Below are 27,772 nucleotides of genomic sequence, written 5' to 3'. Positions count from 1 at the left end.
GCGTACCCTGCTTAACTCCATCGTTAATTAAAAAACTAAATCAATAATGCACTCCAGTGATGGGACACACGTATATATATTAAATCCCAAACTTTCATGAAAGGTTGATGGCCATTAATAACAATGAAATTTTAACACATGGTGCACTCTCATGCATCACGCCAGACATGCCAAAATAAATCACAATGTTAATCATCTAAATTAATGGATTTATTCAATTAAGATGATCTGTTACAAACATGATGCAATTCAAATGATTTCAGGTCAAACAAGTGCTAATCACACATCATGTTTAAGTTCCAGGCTCGATTGATTTTTGCCAGCGAGAAGTCACCCGACGTCGAGATCCCCCTCGACCAGCCGACCATGATGCATGACTTCGCCATCACCGAGAATTTCGTCGTGATCCGGATCCCTAACCAGCAGGTGGTCTTCAAGCTCCCGGAGATGATCCGCGGCGGCTCGCTGGTCGTCTACGATCGGAGCAAGACCTCCCATTTCGGAATTCTCCCCTAGCACGTCGCCGACGCGTCGGAGATGAAGTGGGTCGACGTCTCGGACTGCTTCTGCTTCCACCTTTGGAACGCATGGGAGGAGCCCAGCATTGGCGAGGCCGTCGTCCTCGGCTCCTGCATGATGCCGGCCGACTCCATATTCAACGAGAGCGATGAGACCTTTAAGAGCGTGCTGTCGGAGATCCGGCTCGACCCGACCACTACTCTTATTAGGACTTTTCCATTTTTTTTTTTGAGATTCGTGTAAAATATTAACGTGGCCGAAATAAAAACACGAACCATATAATCTAGTATGTACGCGTCCCATATGATTTTTGTTCTTTTTTTGCACTTTATATAACATCAGTACATCAATTCCACAAATAATGATATTCTCATGATATTTACTACCCTAAAACTTTCTAAATCATTAAAGAAACTATGGAAGTCCCAGCCCATTATATGGATTTCCCATACTTTAACATCCTAAAACCTAAAGCAACTATCTACGATAATAGACCATCCATAATCCTACCCTTGACATTCCAGCTAAAAGCTAAAAAACACTTGAGTTATCGTCCAAGATGCTAGCAAACACCAAGCAAAGCACCTACTTGTTAACTCTTGCTTTTTGTTGTATTCAAGGAGCATATTTATGATCTCCTCCTCGCGCATGGAAGGGTGTGAGGAATATGCTAGAAGAAATACCCCAATCTCCTATAAACATATAGCAGCAAGGAATTATGAACTCGTTAGATTCATGCTAAAAGAAGAAAAAAAAAGTATGGTCAACGAGAAAATAGAGAAAGGCTTTGTGTTTGATTAGAGCTTTTAAAGAAGAAAAATGCAATAGCAGTTTTTCATATTTTATGAAAATGAAAAATTCATGTCCATGGGAAGTCTAATTTTTATTTTTTTTTCTAAATATGTTCTTAAGCTTTTAGATTGAATGAGATAAGATCTTTTTCTTTATTAAAAACATAATAGATATTTTATCACATGCAGGTAAATGCTTAATCAAACATAAGCCATTGTGGAATATATTATTTTTCAATTGATAACTAAATATTTAGGGCTCGTTTGGTTCGCAGGAAAAGGAGGAGGAAAAGTGTGGTCAATGGGAATGTAATGAAATGCCTCTTGTTTGGTTGGAGTTTTCAAAGGAGAGAGATGGGAAAGTTGTATTCCCATGGGAATATGATTCTCACATTTCGGGCTCGTTTGGTTCGCAGGAAAGGGAGGGGGGAAAGTGTGGTCAACGGGAAAGTAATGAAATGCCTCTTGTTTGGTTGGAGTTTTCAAAGGAGAGAGATGGGAAAGTTGTATTCCCATGGGAATATGATTCCCACATTTCATGGGAAAGTCTTTCCCATGAGAAACATGGGAAAGTTACTTTCCCATGAGGTGGGAATCACTCCTTTTTTATTTTTTCCCAAAAAGACCCTTCAGCATTAAAGAAGCATTAAAGAGGCATTAAAGACCTAATTTTTATTAAGGGCATAATAGGAATTATACATAACTTTCCTAGGAAAGTGGATGGTCAACCAAACATAAGCACTTTGGAAATTTATCACTTTCCCATGGTAAACCAAACATGCCAAAAGTGCTTTCCTAGGTATCCTCTTCCTAGGAATCTGATTCCCAGGAATCATATTCCTAGAAGGGAAAATACTTTCCGCGAACCAAACGAGCCCTTCATGGGAAAGTCTTTCCCATGAGAAACATGGGAAAGTTACTTTCCCATGAGGTGGTAATCACTCCTTTTTTATTTTTTCCCAAAAAGACCCTTCAGCATTAAAGAGGCATTAAAGACCTAATTTTTATTAAGGGCATAATAGGAATTATACTTAACTTTCCTAGGAAAGTGGATGGTCAACCAAACATAAGCACTTTGGAAATTTGTCACTTTTCCATGGTTAACCAAACATGCCAAAGTACTTTCCTAGGTATCCTCTTCCTAAGAATCTGATTCCCAGGAATCATATTCTTAGGAGGGAAAATACTTCCCGCGAACCAAACGAGCCCTTAGAAACTAGTTTTCCAAGCATCATATGCCTAAGCGCCGGCCTTCCAAAAAAATATTTTAGTAAAAATGTTTCCAGCGAATCAAACTAGTTGCAAGAGCGAGGCTCAACAATTTCAAGTGATGGGTGACAGCGGGTTAACCCCCTTGTCCCTTGAATTTTCTGCACATTAGTTGCCTTTGCGAATGTTAAGAAAATGTTATAACTTCCGGTGCCGGCCTCTCAAGACCAAATCATCAAGGCCTGCATCAAATGCAAACTTCCAGAGTGGTAACGACATTTCAGTCAATCAAATTAACACAAAAACAAACAAGAAAAGGCCCCACTTCCCACAACAAAACTGCAACAAGGTTTGAATATATTTTTTTGAGGAATAACAAGGTTTGAATATAGTCCTATGAAATTTCCAAGCAGCCCATCTATTAATTACACATAATTCCGGAGGAACAGCAAGACGTGGGCCATGGGAACACGTACGGCTGAAGACGGAAAGACGCCAAGAAGCCCCAAGTATATGTTCACACACAAACCTCGAGCCAGAAGGGCAAATGGAAGGAAACAAACAATACGAACAAGCTAGCAGCAGCAAGAACTCTTGAGGAGTTCTCCCACTTCAGCAACCATCGTTGTCTCATGGCCTCATGGTGCGAGGAAACCTTGTTGAAATCTCAATCGGCTACAACATTTCAAAATTCTTCTGGGCGTCGCTCCAACATGGCGCACCTTCAAGCAATTACGCCCACGTCCTTCCTCTTGTTGTTCCCAGCAACGGCACAGCTCTTGCTCCGAGGGACCATATCCAGGCCCTCGAACTCGCAGGGCCGGTCCTCATCAATCCTCAAGGTGGCCACGCTCTGGCTCCTGGGCACCACCCCGTCCTTCGACCCGGGCTGCCTGGCCTTGTCCGCCAGCCGGATGAGCTCCCGGATGTCGTCCTCGGTGCTGCCGCCCTGCTGCCGGTAGAACCCTTGGCTCTGGCTTCGCGGCATCGCCGACACCATCCCCGCCGGCATGCCCCTGATAGCCCCCCTCTCCACCCGGCCCACACAGCCCGTCATACTATGGACGTAGAAATCTCTAGCACGGCACAGAGCTCTCATGGGCGCCTTCAAGTACCACCTCAGCTTGCTAGGCGAACTAGTTGCTCCCTTGCACATTGCTAGGTGGCGGGGGGAAGAGACTTCTCAGCTATTTAGTTAAAAGAAGGAAATGAGAGAGAGAGAGAGAGGGAGGGAGGGGGAGGCGTTTTGAGGTTTGGAGGGTAGACAAAAAGGCGAGGTAGATGGGCTTGAGGGAAGGATGGATGAGGAGAGAGTTACTTATAGCTAGAGGTTCCATGGGGTTTGGAGATGATTTTTGATTAAAAGAAAAAAAAATGATCCATTTGGACTTGTTCCAAGGAAGAAGGCGCTGTGGACTGGTGGAATTGGAATCGATGATGTGGCGGGGAGCACACGTCCGCTGATGCTACGCCAATTACTCGCCCATTGTTGTCCTGGGTGTTTTAGCTAATTACTTGTGATATATAGATAACAGAGTATTTAGAGGTAAGGGATTAAGGGAATAAGAAGGAAACTATAGTATAATGCTGAGGATGAGCAGAAAATTAGAAGGGAAGAACGGTACTCTTGCCTGAGGTTACGGTCAGTGGCTTGACACTGGGATAGCTGGATTGGCCTGTTTGATGCTTCTTAAATGATGGATGGCCTTGCACGTCAAAGGATTGGTTCGGTAGACTAAGGCCCTGTTTGGGGGAGCTTTTGGAGGGCCAGAAAGCACTTTCTGGCCCTCCAAAAGTACTTTTAGATGAAAAACTATGTTTGGTAAATTTTTCAAAAAGCTGTTTCAGCTTTTGCGGGAAGCTGAAAACAGCTTTTGGAAGGAAGCTCCAATTTGGAACTTTTGGGAGGAAGCTGTTTCAGCTTTTTCGGATAGCTGTATTTTTGACAAAAATGCCCATATTAAAATATAATAATTACATAGCTTGTCCTTTTATAAACCTAAAAATTTGCTGGAGCCAAGAACCCTAGCCGTCAGACTCCCTTCCGTAAGAAAAGATATTTTTTTTTTTCAATTTTTGTATGCATCTCTTGAACCACATTTTAGAGGAAAAAAATTTTAATCCTTCTCCGTACCTTACAAAATCAATTATTGTTTTTTTTTTTAATCATCAACCTCGCGGCCCACGCTGAGGTCCTCCTCGAGCGTGGACCACGAAGAAGAGCCCTTGGACCGCGAGAAATATTAATATGTTATTTTAAATAATTTAATATTATGTTATATTATGAAAAATTAATTTATATTAATAAGTATAATATTTTATACTTTTATTATTGTATTATACTATAAATATAATATATATTATATTATATCATAATATATTAATATGTTATGTTAAATAATTTAATATTATGTTATATTACCAAATATTAATTTACTCTAATAATTATATTACTATTATGCTATATTAACATAATATTAATTTATATTACAATATTATTATACTATATCGTATATTTATATATTAATTTATGTTATGTTTTATTATGTTCTGTTGTATAATACTATGCAATGTCCTTTATGGTAATTTTATCATAAAAAAGTGCTTTCTCAGTTTGTTTACCAAACATAAAACAAAGTACCACAGCACTTTACGAATATAGTTACCAAACAGTAAACAGCTTTTTATTACAGCTCTACTTCAGACAGCTCTACTTTCAACAGCTCTACTTCCAACAGCTCTACTGCCAACAGCTCTCCCAAACAGGGCCTAAGTCTGGTCAAGAAGAAGATGAGGAGAGCCTAATTTAGTAATGATATTTAAGAATATATTATTCTAATATTTTGCTTTTTATGCTTGTAAAGCTTTTGCTGGATCAAGCTACTAGCAGATTTAACTTTTAATCACATGCACTCTCTCAAAGAAAGGGGGCGTGACTTCCGAGAAAACTGGAATTCAAACGAGCAGTTGTGACCGAGGAATATATTTTTTTTGATAAATTCCAAGGGAATGATGTTTTGAAAGAAATTTGATAAATTACCGCTTGCAATTTATCAAATACAAAAGAAGCATAGCTTGATGATATTTTCATGATAAATAGCAAAGGAAAACGCAACCTAGGTGGCTTGATGGTATTGTAACGGTGGTGGCATCATACCCACCAACTAGGGTAGAGTTAACTCCTTGATAAATGGTCCAATGACATGCAACTAAATCCTAACAAAAACTTGCTTAAACAGTTTAAAAGCCAGCTGAGTAAATTCTATTTATGAGACATTAAAGTCGTCATGTCTGATTAAAGTAGCAACTTTAGTAAGACCGACCCTTTTGAATGGACTAATTCGTTATATCCATCTCAATCCGATATTCCGATCCCTTCTGCTTCATAATTTAAGCAAAGGTCAATCAAAACTCCTTGTCGACCGGAAAACAGTGTATGGTCTTAATACTCCATCGCACCCTTTCCCACGTACGTGTCCATACATCAGTCCATCCATTTTTCTCTTTCTTTGGGTTTCGGCCAGAGGGTTCAAGGCCAGGAATCGACGAGGAGGACTGAGGAGGGGTCATTGGGTCAAGTCAATTGCAAGGGCCCTAGAGCGAACGTTCGGCGGAGATGAGAACCCGCCGGTGATAGGACGTTGGTAAGGCCGCGTTTGCCGGTCAATTCGGTGCGCGGGCGACGAACTAAGCGATACGTCAAAGTTGACATTTACGGGCTCATCACCAATCGAGTTCCATTAAGAGTTGACCGCATGGAACAACTATGGGGGCAAGACCGGTTCCTTAACGGCATGATTGGAGAGTGATGAAGATATTAAAGAAAAGAAGATGCAATAACTATTTGTGATCATGATTGGAGAGTGATGTAACCTTCTACAAATGAAGGGTTTGCTTGATGGGTTGTAGCCTACGGATTTTATTATAGTAAATGAATACTTATGAAATTATAACCTCTATTTTCAGTTAATAAAAATGAACAGGAACGAACTTAATTCGTTCCCAAAAAAAATTATAAAATTTCATGACGCTGAATGTACAAATGCGGACCATGCTCATCTTGAGAGGAGAGCGTATTTATCTTCCTTAGTTTCAAAATCAATAATTTGATATTTAAATCAAAGAACCATATCATTGGTTATAATTTATATCACTAAAAGTATCTAAAAAATAAAAATCACTTGTTTTCGTGGACTCTGACTTATTCATCATGCAGACTGGATAGTTTTTATTTTTTAATATGCTGAAATACAAGAAAAATGCTTAAATCAAAACTATCTTGATGTACTATGATATCTTATTTGGCCAAGAAATGGGCTGGATTTCTTGTTGGATATTCTGATTGGAGAGCCAATTTGGGCGTAGCTATATCAATTAGCACCGGAATCGAGCCTAGCGATGCCAAGCTGGGTCTCTACCCAGGCTTGGCCCAAATTTTTTGGGGCTTTATCTATGCTAAGCCCAAAGATTTTTAACAAAATCTCGACTTGGGCACAGTCCAGGCCAAAACCCCGTCAAGTCGGTCCTAATTAACTTGTTTGGGCCAAAAGGAAAAAGAAAATAAATTAAGCCGATCTAGGTTGGCCCAAAACCAAAAGCATCAGTTCCTACCAGTCAAAGAACACAACAGAGAGATGAAGCGGCCTAAGCAAACTTGGTCCTCCTCCTCGATAGGCATGCAATGACTGCGGCCACTATGGAGACCCTCATAGATTGGACAGTGGATGCAATCGACGTAGTGTTCGACGACGTCGTCTTCAGCCATGAGAAGCTAATTCTCAATGAGTTCGATAGCTACCCATTCTTATCCTTCCCCCTCATTCTCCACCTGCACTCCTCATAACAAAGTTCTCAATGCAACCAAGCAGGTTAACATCACCACCTTGGTCTACCCAAACGCGGTGGCCTGCCCCAACGGCGTAATCCCACTGCTTTGAGCTTCTCCTTATCCCCTGATCCATCTGGGAGGATTCAAGAAAGTCATCAGAAATCTCTAGGTTTTGACTCTATATCTTCAATAACATAAATCTTAAGATTTGGATATATTTTTTCAATTAAAGCATAGGAATGTAATAAAAAGCTAAAATAAACCACAAGATAATGGTCTTTTTCCGAGATATGTCAAGAAAAAAAGAATCCAAAAGCGGGATGAGAAAAAGAATAAGATCAAAAGGAGAAGAAACCGCCAAATGGATTCAGCTATGATCTTTTTCTCCTTTTTCTTCCTAAGCTCTTTGCCTTGTGATATGTAAGTCAAGTGATGGAGGGTCCGGATCGGCAATTTGGCTGCATGATGGTGGCATAGATGGCGACGTGGACAGTGGTCAGCAGGGGAACAACAAGCCGGAGGAGTAGGAGAGGGAAGAGAGGGCAAAGCTTGATCTTGTTGAATCACAAGAAGATTGATGGGAAGTGTCGAGAAGGAAAGGAGTCCAATTTCTCTATTATATGGTAAGCTGCTATGAAAATCTTAAAAACTTGATCTAACACATTGGGCCACTTATCTGCCTCGTTCCAGGCCGATCTTGGGCCCAAATCCAGGCTCAATGTTCGAGTTCGCAACAGCCCGAGCCAAGCATTGACCTTAGCCCAGCCCGAAATTTCTTTGGGCCCTACATTAGGCCTAACCCATGGCTCAACAAGCTTTGGGCCCAGCTTATGGCTCGGTGAGTCTTGGCCTTCCTAGCCCGCTTGCAGCCTTTATATCAACCCAATCCCCACACGCATACGGAGATCTTCTCTTCCTCTCACAGGATTTGAGTTGGGGGGTGGGTGCTGGGTTAATGTGGGCCATGCTCAGATGGGCTGCTCAATCCACAAATCAAATAAGCAATCTGGCCTAATCCTGCTAGATTACCCAAATAGATTCTAGGTGTTTATTTTTTCTCTTATAATTTTAGACGCAAACCAAGATTATTATAGGTTGTTACATGTTAAGATTCTAAATAGATCTTCTCGACCGATTTTCACCATGATCGCATCACTTTTCATTTCCCACAGGCATGAGAGTATGCATCCCAATCATCCTTGGGCTTTGCTGCCGGCGAGTTCCGAACATGATATGCAGTTGGTACGGCTTGGTTTAGCTAGAGAAATTGGAGAGATCTCTCATGCAAAAGACCATCGGCCTCTAATTAGCTCGTGTATGCCTAATTGGGGATCGCCATGTTATTATGACTCTAAGTATTATTGTCAAATACTTAGAAAGTTAATCCATCCATTCCAAGAAGAAACTTGATTTTTTTTTTTTAATTAATCTTGAAGAAGCTACTCTAGTTACATGGTAGAGTAATTCATTTTGAAGTCGGTTAACTCATAGGCTTCATATCAACTTATTTTGCAATCACCGAAGAGTTTAAACCAATCAAGAATAATGAGTAAACCAAGTGATAAATAAAATTGATTATTTTTTGATAGATAAACAAAATTAACCATTACCTGTAATCGTTTTAGACAAAAAATCCAGGGGGCGCATCACAACCAAGCGTCCGCTAAAATGCATGGCCACCAGACTATCCAAGTAGTTCAAAGAAGCGCAGACCACACAAACTGCCCATCCCAACCACCAAGCCAAGAAAAGCCAGATAATACACTGGCGTTTCCACTGCAGCATGGAAATAGATCAAAGTATTCCCGGCAAGAATGAGAGTGGTGGCTTTCATGGCTCTGCTGCTGTCTGCGTGCATCTCCATTAGAGGCAGTGGGCTTCATCCCTTGGTTCTGATACCTGGAAGCGGAGGCAACCAGCTGGAGGCCCGGCTAACCGAAGCCTACAAGCCCTCCACCCTCGTTTGCCGCCTCTCGGCGGTCGAAAGGAGGATAGAGGGATGGTTCAGAATATGGTTCGACCCAACTGTATTGGTGGCCCCTCTCACCCGGTGCTTCGCCGAGAGGATGATGCTCTCCTACAATCGCGACATCGACGACTACCGGAATGCCCCCGGCGTCGAGACCCGGGTCCCATACTTCGGCTCCACTCGAGGGCTTCTCTACCTCGACCCTAATCTCAAGTACGTTCCCTAATCTCTTGGACCCAACTTGCTCCTTTGTTTCCTTATGATCATTTTCCGGCACTAAATTTATACCTACAAGAGATCACAATTTGCAGGTTTATCACCGGCTACATGGCCACTCTGGTAGACGCGCTGGAAGAAATCGGCTATGAAGATGGCTACAACCTCTTCGGCGCCCCCTATGACTTCCGTTATGGCCTCGCTGCCGAAGGCCACCCCAGCCAAGTGGGCACTCGATACCTGCAGGACCTCAGGCAACTCATCGAAGCAGCTAGCGCCGCCAATGGCGGCCAGCCGGTCATCCTCCTCTCCCACAGCCTTGGCAGCCTCTTTGCCCTCCAACTCCTCGCTCGCAACCCCTTAACATGGCGTCAGAAATACATCAAACACCTGGTCGCACTCTCCGCGCCATGGGCCGGCACGGTTCAAGAGATGCTCACCTTCGCATCGGGGTACACCCTCGGCATCCCCATCGTTGACCCATTGTTAGTTCGAGACGAGCAAAGGAGCTCGGAGAGCAATCTATGGCTTCTACCTTCTCCCACAGTGTTCGGCAAGCAACCACTTGTCATGGCACAAAACAAGACTTATTCGGCATACGAAATGCCGCAGTTTCTCAAGGATATCGGATATGACGAAGGGGTTATTCCGTATAAGACGAGGATATTGCCGATGATCGAGAGATTGACGGAGCCCGGTGTGCCGGTGACTTGTATAGTTGGAGCTGGTATCGAGACGCCGGAAGCGTTGGTCTATGGGACGGAGGGGTTTGACGTGCAGCCGGAGATGGTATATGGGGATGGAGATGGGACTGTGAATATGATGAGCTTGTTGGCACTTGAGTCCGAGTGGGCGGACTCAGCGAGCCAGGTTCTGAAGGTGATCAAATTGCCTGGGGTATCGCACACATCTATTTTAAAAGATGGTGCAGCTTTGAAGGAGATCATAGGAGAGATTTGTGGAATTAACTCCGTTAGTCTGAGCTCTGTGATCTAGAGTTCTGCTGTTATTGTTGTCTGAAACGGCCAGACCGGACAAGTATCTGGGTCATGCAGCGGGCGACATTGGCCCTTGTGAGAACAGAATCCATTTAGTCCTGATGGATCTTGGAGAACAGAGCCTTCCTACTGCTCTGCAACGCCATGTTGGTCGAGCACTATCTTGGTAGCAAATGCCTGATGCACTGTTTCAAATTTCTTTACGTAAGAAAAAGAAAGAAAGTTCAGATTTACTAGTTTTATGCTTGGGTTGCAGCTGAGTTCTAGTTTTCAGAAATTCCGAAGTTTTTTACCCGAAAAAAAATATTCCAAAGTCTCAACCAAGTTTTCATGGCCATACACTGAAATTGATCTCTGTAAAACGAATCTGTAGGCTATGCAGCATTGATACGGTCAACTTGCTGAAAGATTTTTCCAGTGCTACTACTCCTATCCCTCTTATCCCTTCCTCGATGATTTGGCCTTTCTTTTTAGAAGCAGAATTTGGTTGTTTAAAATTCTGAAATCATAGCTTCCACAGGGCAAGCAGTGTATAGGGAATGACCAGCCTAAGGCTAAAGTCATGTGGTGAGCATGCTTAATTTATTTCCGGTTTAGAAGACTTAAATACACAATCGGATTAGGATGAAATAGGCACCATACGGTAGTTTGCCATCAGCTAAGATAAAACAACCCAGGTCTGAAGTGCTGAGCAAACCAAAATCTATTCAAACATATGTGCCATTTGATGGACCACATCTAATATAATTGAGGAATGATGTCAAGTTTGAGACTCACACCGGAATCGCTAGTAATTGGGTTGGATCTAAATGCATTAATTACTTGAGTCAATTCTGACTTTGAGATTTTCCTAAGAGGTAAAAAAAAAAAAAATCAACCTTTGAGATTGGCTGCTCTCCAGGACAAGCAGCAACTAATATTTTTGTGATATAACTCTATCTTGCTCCAGAATATGAGATAATGACATGGCTGGCATTTCCAAAGATGCAACTGTTGTCTACAACATGAATAGGAAATGTAGTTAATGAGTTTGTGACATGCACCAAGTCTTCTATGTCATAATATCAAGCATTATTTAACAGATCCATAGGGCTCTGAAATGTATAATTCAAGGAGTAGGAACGTGACATGCATTGGTTGGCCTATTTGCAAATATTATTGACGTCATGACTAATAGTAGATGCTGCATGCACGCCTCATCCTAATCTATATAAAGTTATTTCTTTATTACTAATCCTACCTTTCTCACTGCTGCTGTCAGTTCCTCACCTCCTGCAGAAATGACCAAAGGTCAGTAAGCATGCAAACAGTGGTGTTCCAATTTAGAACCCTCAGACCCTCCGGATTGGCATCTAGGCCACTAACCTTTTTTTTTTTTTTCTTTTTTTTTTTTTTTTTTTTTTTTTTTCTTTTTTTTTTTTCCTTCCTACACCTCCTCCTTCATTTTTTTTATACAACGGCAGCTTCCACATAGCAAATACGGGTATAGCCAACAAAATCAATAAAAAAAATAATATAAAGAATAGGGCACTAACACATAATTTTTTTAAATGAAGTCTTTCGAATGGCGAACTGAAAGATGCTATCCAATCAACAGCATTTTTCATCTTTCTGTAGATATATGTGGTCTGATAGAAACCACACTCGTCTAAGAGGATATCGTGGAGCAGTGATCTAGAGCCAACACTGCATTTTAGACCCCGATCCACTTGGATCACCAAGGCCACTTTAGTTAGTTTGATGTCCCTCCAACACCAAGGGTCCAAAATGAAGGGGTGATGGGCGCCATGGCAACCCCACCCGGTCCCCCAGCAAAGCAGCAGGGCCATGAAAGGGTTTTCCTCTGCCTTCTTTAATTTTTCACACCCCCACTTTGTAAATAACGTCGCTTTCTTTGAAGAACGTGAGGTCATGGTCAAGGGAACCAACCAAAGCTGGCTGGCAACGTCGAGAAATGCTCTTTCCCTTGGGTACTGATGGGTCAGCCAAAGTACTGCAAACCCGTGCGAGCTCACGAGTCCATCGCCATAAACAATTGGTCGCACTATTTTAGTCGCATTGTATGTCGTGTCATCATGATCCGTCCACAAACAGATCGAGCTTACAAAGAGATCGACCAGTTTAAAAGGATATTTCATTAATTTTATGATTCCCGGCAGGACATGCCATCCGGACCCAGAGTATGGACGGTCACTTGTCCTGCTCTTCCTGATCTTCTCTTCAGCGTGTACATGGCGAACTGTTTTAGTTACAGTATTGACACCGTGAACGCGACTATAGGAGCAGATTCCATGCAAGCAATGCAGTGTCCATTGCAGCCAGGACAATAATTGCTCAAGTTTACGAGATCTGAGAGTAAGAATATTTGGGATAGGAAACGTTGCACCAAGTTAAAAAGTTATATCAATTTTTTTTTTTTCTTTTCTGTCGGGCTATCATCATGGAAATAATTTTGAACAAAAATATTTCTATTTTCCTCAATAAAAATAAAAATTTAAAAATATTTTTTTCCTAATTCAATGAAATTTTGCTAACATATATAATAGTACCTTATTAATGCATATTCATAAACTCTCTTGGGAGGCACAGAATTATAAGTATTATCCCAACTTTGTTCATGAACTGAAAAAGCTGTCTTAAAGATATGTATATCTAGATAGGCTCAGGTATAAATACGTTAACCTTGTGACTGCACCCGAAGTACGTGTAGTAGTTCCAATCATCAATGTTTGTCCTCCAAAATTAACACCCGAAGCCAGCTACCTACGTCCATTTACGAGCCAATTACCAGTTTCTGTCGACAAGTTGCTTGTTACAGGAAAGCTATAAGGACTAATAGATAGGGACGAGGAGTTACACAGGGCCAGCAGGGCGACAACATGGCATCCAGCCGCATTTAATCTGCTGTCGTTTAAAAACTGGTGACACAGCACGATCGATCCAATCCATCCGTTAAAGGCGCGTATTGGACACAGGCATGCACACGTGGGGCTCAAACACTTCTATATAATTATAATTACGTAGCTATAAGAATAAAAAAAACTTCTATAAAATCAGGGTTTCCGATCAGTGTATCCATCAGTTGGTGCAACGATGCCAGCTTCGGATTGTTTTAGCTTTATTGCCGCAGCTGTGCAAGAAACTGAATCAATATTATGGGGCCAGTGCATGTATATTTCGGTAGTTCGGGTTAAAACAAAACCCTTTACTGCTTTAATTAGCTTCAAATATTTAGTATATTTGTGGCTGCCTATCATTATTTCTCTACCGAGATGAGAAGTAATTATTGCCCGCACTGACTTCACAGCTGGAGATGAGTGACGTACGGGAACAACTTGGATATTTCGACTGCATTCTTTCTTTGTGGTCATTTTAATTCCATTGCCAAAGACCAAAAAAGTAACTGCTAGTTTTCATATATCCAATCGTCTCAATAGCATTAATTGGGATTATGTAAACCCTTGCCAATTTAGCAAGGAAGGGGGACGGCCCTTGCTTTGAGGATTGGTCTCGTGAGTCGTGGCTTAGCCAGTCCAGGGCCCGGAACCCAACCAATCAAGTACGTATAAAGTAGAGGCTGCAGAGTAGCCTCCTACATTTTTATGACTTTTATTTGTACTATGCTGACAGCTTTCATGTGCATGTAGATGTCTTGGGTACCAAAATTACTTAGCTGTATACTTCAGCTAGTTGATGTTAATTTGCAAGCAAATCCGCCGGGAGTCGAATAATTTTACGGAGTACTCTGTGGACTGAATTATCAGTTGTTTGGGTCTCTCTCCGTAATATTTTATTTTCTAATTTTATTAGATATATTAATACTAGACGTGTATGACCCGTTCATTCTATAAAAAAAATAAATATTAATTTACCATATTAGTATGTGTAACATCTACTTCTAATTCCGAGCATTTGAAACACTTAAAACATACATAAAAGTCGGTTGTTATAGTGGGATAAATGGATGGATGAGAGAGCACTGTGCTGAGCTGCGTTGGACGCTATTTTGATGAGGACTAATGTCGGGTGCATTAGACCTTTAATTTTAGCGCAAAGCCCGGCATAAGCCACAATCTAAGAGCGTGGGCTTTCACTTGGTCCCCTCTTCTTTGTGGAATTGGCTCGTGTCGCAACGGCAAGTGGGAAGCTAAGGACAAGCGTGGAAAGGCTCTGCATAAATAGACTTCGGGGAGGAATGCAATGCAGAGAGATTACTCGGCCCACGTCAAGGGTTTCGGTTTTATTAATGTCAATAATAAAGCTTCAGAAATCGCACGTCCCATCTGCGACTGCGAGGAAACCCATGTCTTGCCATCAGCGGCGGGCACAACCATAGAGATGGTAAATTTCTACAGGGAGAAGAGGCTTTCTAAATTTGCACTTATAAAAGAGTTTTAAGCTTTTTATGTGTTAGTAAATTTCTCTATAATTTACTGACATTACAAAAAAAGATTATTGAGAAAAAAGGTAAATAGTTAAAAAGAAAAAATCATCTAACATCTCATCCTTTGCATGTGATGAGATGGTGCACGACCACGATGACGACAGTATGATTGTGGGTCAGCGTCGACTGTCGAGGCTGCAGCAATATCCTCCGTCTTTAATTTTATAACCAAATTATATTTTCCACCTTTCTTCTTCTACTTATCTTTCACCTCAATGGCAACCTTCCTCTACCTCCATGGCAAGGTAACCATCCCCATGGCCATTGGTTTTTTTGTTTTTTATCAAGAATAAATCGTGGGTTCATTTTGATCAATATATATATATATATTATAAAAAAATTTATATATAATAAATATATAATATAGGGGGTAATATGTACAAAATTCATAAAAATTATGAAATAATAATAAGAATAGATGATATTGATGCCAAAATCCTGCCCAACTATAGAGTTCTGGAGGGCACCAATCAATCCGTAGAGAGATGCTAATCTGTATACAAAAAAGAAGAGAAAGGCTTGTTGGATTGGCTTCGGTCGGACTCTCTAATGCCTAAGTTAGAAAGAATTTTAGAATATTAGTAGAAAATAGAAAATATATATATAAAAAAGATTAGATAGAATATTGCCTTCTTCTAGCTAGCCTTCATCTCGACCTTCTTACCTCGGTCTCCTCAAGCCGGACTACTCACCTCAGCTTTTTTAGGTCAATCTTTTCACCTCGGCCTTTTCAGGTCTACCTTCTAGTTTTGGTCGGCTTTCGGGTTAGCTTTGGAAGCTCAACATTTAGGAGCAAACCTTCTTACCTCATCCTTTTCACCTAGGCCTTGGACTTCACTTTGGCCTTGGAATTCACCTCGGCCTTGGACTTCACCTCGGCCTTCTTAGCCTTTACCTCAAACTTAACTTTTACCTTGCTCTCAAACTTTACTTTGGCCTTAAACTTCACCTTGGCCTTGGACTTCACCTTTGTCATGGTTTCTCATCTCAACTTTCGCCTCGGACTACACCTCAGCCTCAACCTTGGCAGCTCATAGGCCGATTGATCTGCCAAAATAGAATAGAATGGTGGATAAGGGCTTGAGAGCCTCTTGCCAAGAAAGCTTCACGCTATGAGGGTTCCTGGCTCATATTATTGCCGCTGAATTCGGATCGAGATGAGAGAGCAGCTCGGTCAACCCTGAGATTGGCTAAAAGAGAGCTAAGCAGGCAGATTAACACACCGACTGCTAGGCTTCTTTGGAAATGGCCTACAAAAACTCCGCTTGCCAAAAAGTTTCTGGCAGGGACCCTCCGATGCCTAAGACAAAATAACGAGGCAGCAATATAAAAGGAAGAGAGTTTCAGCAAAAGATGATTCTGTGGATAATATTGCATTTATTATATGTTGTATATCCGAGATCTTTCGGACTACCCATTTATATAGGAGAGCTCACTTTATCATTACTTGACCTAATGTGGCATGCAATATTGTCCAGATAACGGCTGATAGTACGGCTGCAGTATAGGAGCCAGTTCGCATGGGCGGCAGGCAGTGCTGTGGGGCGCAAGTCGTAGTAGTGCTACGACTATGAGTTGCCAAAGCTGTCAGTTGTTGGGACTGTCAATCCTTGACAACATGTGTTGATTGTTCTTCTTGGCTAATAACTCGTCCTTGATTGTGCTGAAGTTGCTCACCTCGATTGGTTGGCTGCTCGGCTGTGGCCGAAGTTGTTCTTTTCGGTTTACGCCCGAGGTCAATGCAATAAATTTGGCTCGAGGTTGAGATGTCCAATATTTTTTCCATCAAATATCATAATATTGCTTGTGCGTACTACATTTGAATACGCGATTCTATATCAACAAAGGCAACCAATGTCAAATTTTTTACAAATATTATACAAGAGATTGCTCAATTAGACACGTACTAATATCTTAGTGGAGATAGAAACCTTGGTCCTATAAAAGCAAGGCCTCCAGCTCCACCAATTCTCTGGCTGTGTTGTTATCTGGATATAAGTATTTTGGCAACCAACCGCATATCAAACCATGTTAACGGCAAAAAAATAGATTTTAAAATTTAATTACAGAATTAGATATGGTTAATAAAGTCATGAGCTCAAAAGAAATGGTCCACAGCCACTGTACACTCCTAAACAAGGGACACTTTGATTGTAAATTGATCCTACTCACCTAAAAAGATGCCCTCAAATATGATAAATGGAGACATCTATAAGTGAATAGGTCCCACAAAATCTTTAATAAGAGGATCTACTTAATCACAGTAAGATTTCATTGTCGCCAGTTATAGAACTTTTCCATAGTCATATTTGCCTATTGCAAATTGGATCGAGTTTATTGTTCTTTTCTTAACCAGCAGCGAAAGAATTGGTTACTAAATTTTATAATAATAATAATAATAATATTTTATATTTATTATGCTTACATCTAATGGTATTAGTGAAACCGTTTACCTTATATGAAAAGTCGAAATTATTCTTAAGTAGAAAGATTGATATGTATGTTTTCTCATGTGTTACTTTAGGTTATTTTACTTACTTTTAAAATATTTTCTTATATAGCATTTAAGTTTTATCTTAGATCAATGGTTTGACCAATATTTTATTAAGTTATAGATTAAAATATTAAATAAAAATAAATTTTCAAAAAATAAGTATAAATTTTTAAAATTATTAAATATAAATATAATTTATTCTTACTTTTATAATTTACTCTAGTATTAATGAATGCCAATATTTCTTGCTGAAATCATTGGTTCTAAATTTTTTCAAAAAAGTATGGCTAGTGGGTTTAAATTTAAATTTTTTTATGGCAAAAAATTGTCAAAAGAAAAAAAAAACTATGAGCATGAACAGCAAAAGAAGGTAAAAATAGGCCTTTGTTTTTATTTTACGATGGTCAGTATTTGGTGAGACTGACTAGGCAAGTTGTAAGGGCTACTCCAATATAATATCTGTATATGACGCAGTGGGAGTACTCTCATATCAATTTTGTTGGCTTTAGAGCAACGGAGAAAAAGAAAGGGGTAAATTAAATGGATTAAAAAAAAATCAAATTTGGTCTGCCCAAATTTGAAAAATCGCGGCCTGCGGAGCCCAGGGCCAGTTTCCGTGGCCACGTGGCAAGGAAGGAGCGGCTGCCTGTCGAAGCGACTATATGTGGGACCCGCCCAACTAAGCGGGTCAAAACGAGAGGCGGCACAAGAGAGGAGTACGGTCAAAGACAAGCCCTGGTCAAATGCTGAGCTGGCGCTTTCTTTTAAAAAAGGGTCCCCTCACCTCACGGGAGTGTGGGGCCCGGACCTTAAGAATTAATTATCTCTTTCCCCCTTATTTAAATCGATATTAGAAAGTTGTGAAGGTAGCATTCGACTTTATTGTTACAGTTCCGAGATGTGCGCCCTCGGACGCCGTGAGGGGTTCAGGGCCGTGTTCCCCTTTCTAACCTTTTCCTTAAACAATACTTATTCGTGGACCATTTTACCCTTCACAATTTTTATATTTATCTAGTATTTTTTATTTCTTATAAAAGAAAATTATAATCACCTACCAAAGTATTACTAAGTAGATCCAAAAGAAATGCAGCAGCAGTGTTTTAATTTAGCTTAATTTTGGAGATAATACGAGATTGTTGAGGCACGTCTTAAATTTAGATTATTAGAGCATTTGATGCCTTCTCCATGAAGGCCTTACTATATTAATTCTATTAAAATAAATATATGATGTATCCATGCGAAAGCTATGCTTGAACAAATTGTCTCCATAAATATTTGGCATTGATCATTTTTTTTTCTTTCAAAAGAACTCTTATACTTGTTCTACCATAGGTCAAGGCATAATATCTACTTGTAAGATGTATCGTGTTCGACCATCTAAGACATTTCTTTGATATATTGAGTGGACTTTGAAGAATGGCACAAGATGTTTGATTACTGCAAGTGTATATAGAAGGTTTTTTTGATTTCTTATCGTATTGTTCTAATTGATGAGAAACGACTATCTATCTATATCAAATAGGATATTTATGTTCTCCGACATTTTGCATCTTTGCTATTACTCCATTGGCAAGACTCTGATTGAGAAATCTTCTTTGTGCCAAGCAACTAAAGCGTAAATCATTAAAAATCACTAAAAGCAAAGTTGCAAACTCAATCAACCAATCCATGAGATATCTTTCATCTCAAATGGAAGTTGTATAGTAAAGTAGAAAGAGAAAGTGGAGAGAACTAATGGTGGCTACAACAATTCCGATCATAAATTTCTTAGCACATGAATGCTAAAGATGAAAAGGTGACGTCTAATATCTTGATACTTGCCCAACGTAACTCCGCATACATGCTTGATCAAGCCTTGTATTTTATCAACCTTTTGCTCATTTTATATTGCCAAACTATCCAATCAAATCCTAGGCATCATGCGAGCAAAATCACACCATCGTCATTTCGATGGGTTTGAACGTAAGAGAAGGTGCCTTGTGACTTCACATAGCCTCTGGCTCGCCCATATTATCACTTGTTTGCGTAGGATATACCCTTTCACATCATACGGCATTGCTTTATTTGTTCATTTAATTGAAAGTGCATTCTAAGAGAAAAGGTAGAGGGATAGGTAGAAATATGAGTACGCAAAAGGTGATAAAATAATGCATTGTCGTCCCTTGGTTGAGGTTGTATGATAGAAGCTGGAGCACCTGTTGAGGATTGCCAAAGCACACCAGCTTTTCATGTAGAAAATGGGAAAAATAAAGCAATCAGGTCACATCTACTTCAGAGAGTCACATGTTGGGTCAATCACTTACTCTCCTCCCATGTAAAATTACCTACAGAATATTGCCAGGGATCTTAAAAATGTAATATTATGAAGTAATTCAGAAATCGCACACATAAAAGATTGTATCTTTCTTATCGAAGCATTTAATTTTAGCAACTTATTGATAGATTGTTTCTTGTGAGAATCTGTGACAGTTGAAGTTTCAACAGAAAATTGCACACCAGCCATGTTTTAAGTTTTTTTATATTATATTATTTTATATATATATATATATAAAGAAACTGTATGATGTTTTTTTGAGTGAACTGAAACTCTGGTAAACTACAATCAAACTAGTTTTCAAACTGGCATGGCAAATACGTATGCTCTGGATATTTTTTTTTAAGTACACTGACAGCTCATACTAGTCTCGCATGAGCATTGTCTACAGAATTAGAAGCCAAAACGCTCCATAATGGTGGAAAAACATATACACCTGGGTCCAGAAAAATTCTTCAGAGTGATGAGCAACAAAGAAGGTGACCTAGTCAGCAGCTCTGTTCATCTTCTGAAACATATGCACAACCTGAAAGACATCGCACTCCTGCAGTAAGCGTCGGATGTCCCCTAAGAGTGGATGGTCGGTGATCCCCACCCCTCCTGTAGAATTCTCTCAACCATCTTCACTGAGTCCCCCTCCAAAATAATGCATCGGGCCTCCAGAACTCGCCTCGCATAGGAGACACCTTCCTACGTGGCCCTAAGTTCCGCTTATAAAACAGATGGCTCGAAGGTGTTCCACCCTCCCGTGTACTATGATTTTTTGAGATCTAGTATCCTAGCAAATTGGAAGCAGCTTGCTAATTAGTTTGGCTCTCGTGCCCCTCTCTCTCTCTCTCTCTCTCTCTCTCTCTCTCGTATCTAGTTGAACTAGAAAGAAGTATTTCTATATTTTTGTACTAATATTTTGGATAAATTTATTTGACTTTACGTGAGAGGGAAATCTTGCAAACATATCCATCAAAGAAATGCCTGATTAATTGGCTTAGGGCCAAGTAGGTGGCATTTCTTTCTTAATGTTGACTGCTTGGTCCCAAATTTTGGCATGACGATAACTGAAAAGTTTGGCATGATCATATAATTGCGCTTGAAAAAACGTACCATTCCATGCTTGATGTAGCTGACATGCATTGGATTGTTGGTGATGATTACAAAGACATTTTCATTTTTTATTTCATACTTCAAACTTTTGTTGCATATCAGCATAATTATGATTTGACAAAAAATATGAAAGTTAAATGACCATATAAATATTAACTATTTGATGTAAATCACTCTTTCAAAATTTTCAGAAGTGCAGTAAACCAAAAGTAAAACCATATCAAACTTTTTCTTCTCTATCCATTAAATACATGTAGAAGTGCAGAAGTAGTTGATTGGTATGGCATCTTCAGCCTTCCGAGTGGTCGGCAACAAAAAAGGCCATCCAATCTGCAGTATCATTGGCTTTTCTAAACACGTACTTCGTCTGGAGCACCATTTCACCACAAACCATAGCCCGAATATCACGCCGCAACGAATGATAATCACCAACTCTCCTGATTCCTGCAGGAATCTTCCAATAATTGTTGCAGAGTTACCCTCCAGAAGGATCTCTATTTCTTGCAGAGCATGCTGAACATAGCACAATTCCTTCATGGCCGCTCTCAGCTTCGTCCTTGATATCGAGGTGTCAAACAAGTGGCAACCTCCGATAATAATCATCCTAGAGTCCGGGCCTTTGAAATAAAATCCGCCCCACTCTTTCGATCTTTCTATAGAACGCATTTATTGGAATTGGCCTTGAGGATACATTTCAACCCTTCACTGTAGTTTGCAGTTTGGGTTGACTGAAGCTGATGGATAGGAGTCATTCGTTAATTTAAGAAACTGTGAGGATGGATATGTCATTGTGGTATCCAATGTCACGGTTTGCAGGGCGCGTGTGAAGCCTACGTTATCGAGAAGGGAGCGGAGAGCGATGGGAGAAAACCGGGGGGATTACGGCAACAAGGGGGCGCTCTGGTTGCACGTGTGATCCGCGGGCCGAGACGGCTCACTCCCGGTTACCCACGCTAATGATGCCAACCTTTAATTATATGTGACGCCAACTAACGGAACCCTCAAAAACCGTTAGTCACTTACAATTATAATTAAGGATAATAATGTACACTCTTTTATAAACTATTTATTTTCCATCGTTATACAAGAAAAATATATTATTTATTTAATAGTGTAATAAAAATATGAACTATTATGCTTGGTTTAGTCCTCAATAAAAATATTTAAAAATATATATATATAAATGCCAAACCATGCACCTAACAATTCTTTATCATCTATTTTCAAGATGCTTATAAAACAAAGTAAAGATAAAATATTTATATAAAATAATAATCATTGACCAACCATATGTTAAACTGATAGATTTTCACTCGATAGAAAAATTAAGAGAAACGATTGATTTGGCATTTAGAGAAGATTAGGATTGTTTTGGAAAGAAATACAAGTTATATCCGTTGCAACATTAAAAAATAGTATGAGGGGGGGGGGGGGGGGGGGTGCGGGCGCAAAATGGATCGTCCATCTCACAACAAAAGGGCCACACAATTTTAGCCCAATAGACACCAATGTCGACCAAACATGTCCTCGGTCCGGTCTGAAATCAGCCCGACTTCGGACTCCACTGAAAGCTCCTCCAACCTCGAGTATTTGCCGACTTGCTTGACCAAGTTCAGAGCACCTCCTATATTCGCCGACTCGCCCGACCAAGTTCGGGGAGCCTCTTGTATTCGCTGACTCGTCCGACCAAATTCGGGGCATCTCCTGTATTCGTCGATTCGCCCCGACCGAGCTCGGGGCGCCCTCTCCAGTATCTCCAGTAATTACCCTGACCCTCGAGCTCGGAGCACTACACCGAGCACGCCTCAGAACCCAGGATGCTAGGCTGGCCCTAGTATCTATCTAGTCGACCTCGTCAAATGTCTAACGCGACTTCTCGAAGTGCTCGGCCTCGCCAATGGCCGCACCCATGTGCGTACTTTCGTCCTCCTACGTGGCTATGCATTGCGATACCACCACGCCATGCTTCGCTTACTGGCCCACGACGGTCAAGGGCAACACCTTGTCGTTTCCAAAAATGGACTCCACCGTGCGCCACAAGTAAGCTCAAGTTGCATGCCACTCCCACTCATGATGAGAACGGGCCGTACCCTGCTACGACTGTCAACGTCTCATCATTTCCAAGGACGGACTCCACCGCACGTTACAAGCAAGTTCAAGCTGCACTTCACTCCCACTTATGATGGGAACGGGTCATACCTCCGCCATTTAAGTGCTCCTATCAGGATTATAAAGGATCCTAACAGGTAACACCTAAGGGACTTTTTGGCTGGACCAACTAAATACCACTCTAACTTGAACATCGGAAGACCCTCATCGAAGACACCGGTGAGGCTTTGTGCAGGTACACCGCCAATCATAGAAGGTGGCTCTTATCCTCTTTCTCCACATTCTGACGACTTCCTCGACTCTTCCGACGTGGTCACCCCAGGCCAGATTTGAACCACAGCATAGTACATTAACTATATTTTTTAACATTCATTGTTCAATGAATAACAACTATTCTTAAAATCTAATCTGCAGATTCGAATTAAAAGTATTTTGTTTTAGAGGAGCAGCAAAATGCAGAGTGATGTCTTAGTGCAAACTATGCAACAGTTGCTAAATAATCGTCATTATTTAAATTTTATTACTAACAAGAGAATAATATTAAATATATATAAAATCGTAATAACGGCGTTATGATGTAATCATAACAGCTGTCATGTTACACCTCAACTCCCAACTGGTCGTCAGGCCACAAAACGTTCTCCCGCATCCCAAAACCAATACTTTTTTCCCACTTCTTGGCGGGTATTTTCTAAGCGACTGAGCAAAAAGGAGAGAAATAGAAGAGGCAGCAAGGGAGGAGAGCAGAGAAGAGGTGAACCCCCCACTCCCCACTCTCTTCCTTTATTAAATGTCACTTATAATACCACTCTATTTCGCTTGAGAGGGGGGGGGGAAAAATACGGTGCTTTCTCTCTCTACACACTCTCTCTTCATTGTTTTGGAGTGTATGCTTTCTTTCTCCATCTTCTTCTCTTTTTCCAGCTCTACCCATACAAGGTGGGAGGGACCTGGGTCTCAGTATCTCTCTCTCTGGGATTCCTCCATATCTCCGAGATTTTTCCCGGCTTCTTTTGGACTCCCTTCTGGTGGTCTTTGGAGCTCCCACTCTCCTTTTCTTTGGAGGTTCAGATTTCCTCTCCTCACTTTTTTCTTCTGTCTTCTGATCCGGGTCTCAAAGGTCTTTGCTTGCTGATGATTTCGCCTTTTTTCTCAGCTCCAGTGAGGCCGAGGTGGTGGCTTTCCGGAGGGCCGCTTTGGATTATAAGTCCATGATGCCGGTGATGATGATGGCCTCCCTCCTTTTGACTGGGGCAACCACCTCCACTATACTTCCAGCGCCAAAAGGAGAGAGGAAGGGAGTCCCCATCTCCCATTTCGCTGTCGTCCGCCTCCTCCTCCTCCTCCTCATTTCTCTCTTTTCCTCTCACTAGTCCTCCGCCCCTCCCTCTCCCCCCTTTCGCTTCTTCTTCTTCTTCTTCTTCCCCTGTTTCCCCTTTCCTTCCCGTAAAAATCGAATCTTGGGCCTCAGAACAATGCCGCAGTACCAGCAACCGCCGTCGTGGAGGCTGGAGGGCGGCGGCCAGATCCTGGATCTGGAGACGGCTGTGAAAGATGGCATCTTGGGCGGCGGTGCAGGCGGGTGCGGCCTCGGCAGCGCCACCTGCGAGAAGGTGGACTTGAAGAAGATGATCGAGGAGCTGGAGCCGGTGGAGGACGTCCCCTCGGTGTTCATCTGCCCCATCTCCCTGGAGCCTATGGTGGATCCGGTGACCCTGTGCACCGGCCAGACCTACGAGCGCTTCAACATCCTCAAATGGCTATCCATGGGACACTTGACCTGCCCCACCACCATGCAAGAGCTCTGGGACGACGCCGTCACGCCCAACCGCACCCTCCACCAGCTGATCCACGCCTGGTTCTCCCAGCGCTACCTCCGCTTCAAGAAGCGCTCCGAGGACGTCCAGGGCCGCGCCGCCGAGCTCCTCGAGACCCTCAAAAAGGTTAAAGGCCAGGCCAGAGTCCAAGCTCTGAAAGAGCTGCAGAAGATGGCCGTCGACCACTCCTCCGTCCAGAAGACCGTCGCCGACTACGGCGGCGTCGCCCTTCTGACCTCCCTTCTAGGGCCCTTCACTTCCCATGCTGTCGGCTCCGAGGCGATCGGCATCCTCGTCAACCTTTCGCTGGATTCGGAGGCGAAGGTGAATCTAATGCAGCCAGCGAAGATATCGCTGGTCGTCGACATGCTCAACGAGGGGACGATCGATACCAAGATCAATTGCACGAGGCTCATCGAGATGCTGATGGGAGAGAAGGATTTCCGGTCGGAGATCGTGTCGAGTTTGAGTCTTTTGGCAGGGTTGATGAGGCTGGCGAAGGATAGGAGGCACCCCAACGGCACCTGGACCGGGCTCAGTTTGCTCAAGACCATTTGCTCCCACGAACGAGTCAGAGGCCTCATCGTCAGCGTTGGCGCCGTCTCGCAGCTCGTCGAGCTCTTGCCCAATTTGAGTCCAGAGTGCTTGGAATTGGCTCTCCATATCTTGGATGATCTTTCGACGATCCCTGAAGGGCGGGTGGCTTTGAAGGATTGCCCTCGGACCATTCCCAATGCCGTGAGGCTGTTGATGCGGGTCTCCGAGTCCTGTACGCAGTACGCATTGTCTATCTTATGGGCGGTCTGTAAGCTCGCTCCCGATGAATGTGCTTCGCTTGCGGTCGAGGCGGGCTTGGCTGCCAAGTTGCTGCTCGTTATACAGAGTGGCTGCAGCCCGGAGCTAAAGCAGCGGTCGGCCGAGCTGCTGAAGCTATGCAGTCTCAATTACACAGCTACCCTGTTCATCTCCAAGTGCAAGCTCACGAGGACGATCCAATGACGAGGGGATGATCGCTCGCGGCTTGGTCTTCTGCTCATTGGCTGGCTCACTTCGATTGGAATCAAATTTGCTATGAATGGGAGGAGGCCCGAAGGAAGGTCGATTGGAGTGGGCCGCCGCCGCCGCCGGACTCGCCCCTCGCGGCGGGACCATGGCAAGCGAGGCCTTGGATTTGGAGGTATATAAGCTCTGCTCTCTCGTGTAAACTAATATACTCATAATTCTCTGTTGTATTGATTCTTCATACACGAAGAAGCATCGAAATGTACATGATTGGCAGCGAGCCCGTTTGTGGATTTAGATCCACCTTCCAAGAGTCTCCATCCTCAATAAGATGGTGAGGTTGCGATATCGGGTACCCATTTTTGTTCGGTCCTTACCCTGCGATTATGTTTAGAATGCGCATCTGCCGGTGCTTGTAAATCTTTTGATGGCATTGATAAAGTTGGAAATTCTATACGATATTAATCACCAGGAGATCCTCTTGTTCGTAGTGCTTCTATCGGGTCACAATTCACGTCCCACTTCTTTCTTCAACACATTAATTTATCTATTGCCATGGTTAACCCATGAGGTTTATCATCTCTCTTAGGCCCCTCGGTCAAAACAAAATCCAATATGCTCTGTTTATTCTGGACCTCTTGTCATTTTTTAATGTGGGGTGCAAAGGGATTGTATGAAGGAAAACCTTAGCCTTCCTTGGTAGGATCGGGCTGCTTCTGTATCTATGTATCCATGGAGTACGGTCTGCTGCACTCGAAGACTTCCAACTCAAGCCAACTACACATGAAGACTTTTAGTCTTCTTTTTTTTCCTTAAGCGTTCAAACATCGAGTTAATGGAGTGATGTATCAGGCACTTGGCCGTAGTTCGGATTCAATTCGCAGAACGAGAGAGGTGATTGGATGGAAAAGACCAATCCAACCGGTGGCATCTAGAAACCAGAAGGTTTTGGTTCCAGGCTTTACTTTGTTTTGGATGAAAAGGAGTTGGTTTTCTTTAGCAAAAAGAAAAGGAGCTGGTTTTACCGCAGCTAGGAGGGTTGCATGGTTGTTCCAACTTTTAGGGTGGTGATGGCCATCTCGACCAGGGTAGTCATCAATGTAGCATTTTCGCTTTGAAAGATCTGTCGACAAGACCCTTCTCTATCATGCTTCAGTGGCTCCCCTCCGTACTATTAAGGAAGCCACTCATGTGGGCAATGACAAGACCTTACTGCCAGGGCAAGCCACTAAACTGAAAAGAGGAAGTGACGGTAGATGAGGAAGCGTGGGCTGGCTTGATACGCCAGCCCTGAGAAGGGGAAAGAGGGGTCATTCACAAGTTTAAGCGAGCTGTGATGACTGCTGTGCTTGCTGGGCCATTTCAATCCTTTTAATCGGATTGGGTTTGGAAATCATCATCCCTGACATGTCCAAAAGCAGTCACGGACAGTTATATAATTGATGGAAGATTTAGTTCATTGCCCCACTAAAATCTGCCGTGCATTCTCCCCCTACTTGTCGTGTTCTTGATGCACGAACCAGATGGGAATGTACCAGCCCCCGGGATGAATTATGAAGCATAAACTTTAGATTCCGGACGAGGCTTTGGTAACTTATGCAAGCGGTGAATCCATGGAGTTTTGAATCCGAGAAGTCTTGTCAATGGTACTACCTTGCGACAGTGTCTTGTGCTGTCTTGGGTTTTGGACGCGTCGTTGCAAGTTCCTTGGCCGCCGAACCCGTTCAGCGGCGAAGATTTCGAAAAAGAATGAATTGCAAAGGGGGGATTAATGGTGCAACATCTGAGATGGGTCCTTGGTAGTTTATCATCATGGTGAATATTGCTTCCAAGTTCGTATCCATTGAATGGTGGTTTATGACACTGTCAAGTACTGTCGTTTGGTCGTATACGGGGCGGTTATAGAGAGTGTTGTCCGGCGAGCCCTGTCGGTCCCATGGCGATGGACAGTGCAGAACCTT

General features: G+C 42.2%; 3 protein-coding genes across 4 annotated transcripts; 2 read left to right on the top strand and 1 right to left on the bottom strand.

The window, feature by feature from the left end:
* Positions 1-2,826: 2,826 nt before the first annotated feature.
* On the bottom strand, positions 2,827-3,838 carry LOC103707553. The gene has a single exon (XM_008792085.4). The coding sequence runs from the start codon at positions 3,673-3,675 to the stop codon at positions 3,244-3,246; it is 432 nt and encodes a 143-aa protein (XP_008790307.1). The 5' UTR covers positions 3,676-3,838; the 3' UTR covers positions 2,827-3,243.
* Positions 3,839-9,063: 5,225 nt separating this feature from the next.
* Positions 9,064-10,772, top strand: LOC103707509 (lecithin-cholesterol acyltransferase-like 1). The gene is made up of 2 exons (XM_008792026.3): positions 9,064-9,529; positions 9,628-10,772. Exons 1-2 carry the CDS (start codon positions 9,162-9,164, stop codon positions 10,526-10,528), a joined length of 1,269 nt encoding a protein of 422 aa, XP_008790248.2. The 5' UTR covers positions 9,064-9,161; the 3' UTR covers positions 10,529-10,772.
* Positions 10,773-23,677: 12,905 nt separating this feature from the next.
* Positions 23,678-26,281, top strand: LOC103707510 (U-box domain-containing protein 30-like). Of its 2 annotated transcripts, none has more exons than XM_008792028.3 (2): positions 23,678-23,746; positions 24,149-26,281. In XM_008792028.3, the coding sequence occupies exon 2, from the start codon at positions 24,468-24,470 to the stop codon at positions 25,806-25,808; it is 1,341 nt and encodes a 446-aa protein (XP_008790250.1). In that variant the 5' UTR covers positions 23,678-23,746; positions 24,149-24,467; the 3' UTR covers positions 25,809-26,281. The 2 variants fall into 2 exon arrangements, with proteins under 2 accessions (XP_008790250.1, XP_008790249.1); XM_008792027.3 differs by lacking the exon at positions 23,678-23,746 and adding an exon at positions 23,759-24,057.
* Positions 26,282-27,772: the final 1,491 nt, after the last annotated feature.

Source organism: Phoenix dactylifera, chromosome 6 (assembly GCF_009389715.1).
Source record: "Phoenix dactylifera cultivar Barhee BC4 chromosome 6, palm_55x_up_171113_PBpolish2nd_filt_p, whole genome shotgun sequence".
Classification (NCBI taxonomy): Eukaryota; Viridiplantae; Streptophyta; class Magnoliopsida; order Arecales; family Arecaceae; genus Phoenix; species Phoenix dactylifera.
Note: the sequence above shows the minus strand (reverse complement) of the source record. Positions and strands in the feature narration are given on the sequence as shown.

What these genes read in the sequence shown, in the direction of transcription:
- LOC103707510 (XM_008792028.3), top strand. Translation starts at nt 24,468, where the DNA reads ATGCCGCAGTACCAGCAACCGCCGTCGTGGAGGCTGGAGGGCGGCGGC.
- LOC103707509 (XM_008792026.3), top strand. Translation starts at nt 9,162, where the DNA reads ATGAGAGTGGTGGCTTTCATGGCTCTGCTGCTGTCTGCGTGCATCTCC. An exon ending in TACCTCGACCCTAATCTCAA is followed by an intron (nt 9,530 to 9,627) that starts GTACGTTCCCTA and finishes CACAATTTGCAG; the next exon opens with GTTTATCACCGGCTACATGG.
- LOC103707553 (XM_008792085.4), bottom strand. Translation starts at nt 3,675, where the DNA reads ATGTGCAAGGGAGCAACTAGTTCGCCTAGCAAGCTGAGGTGGTACTTG.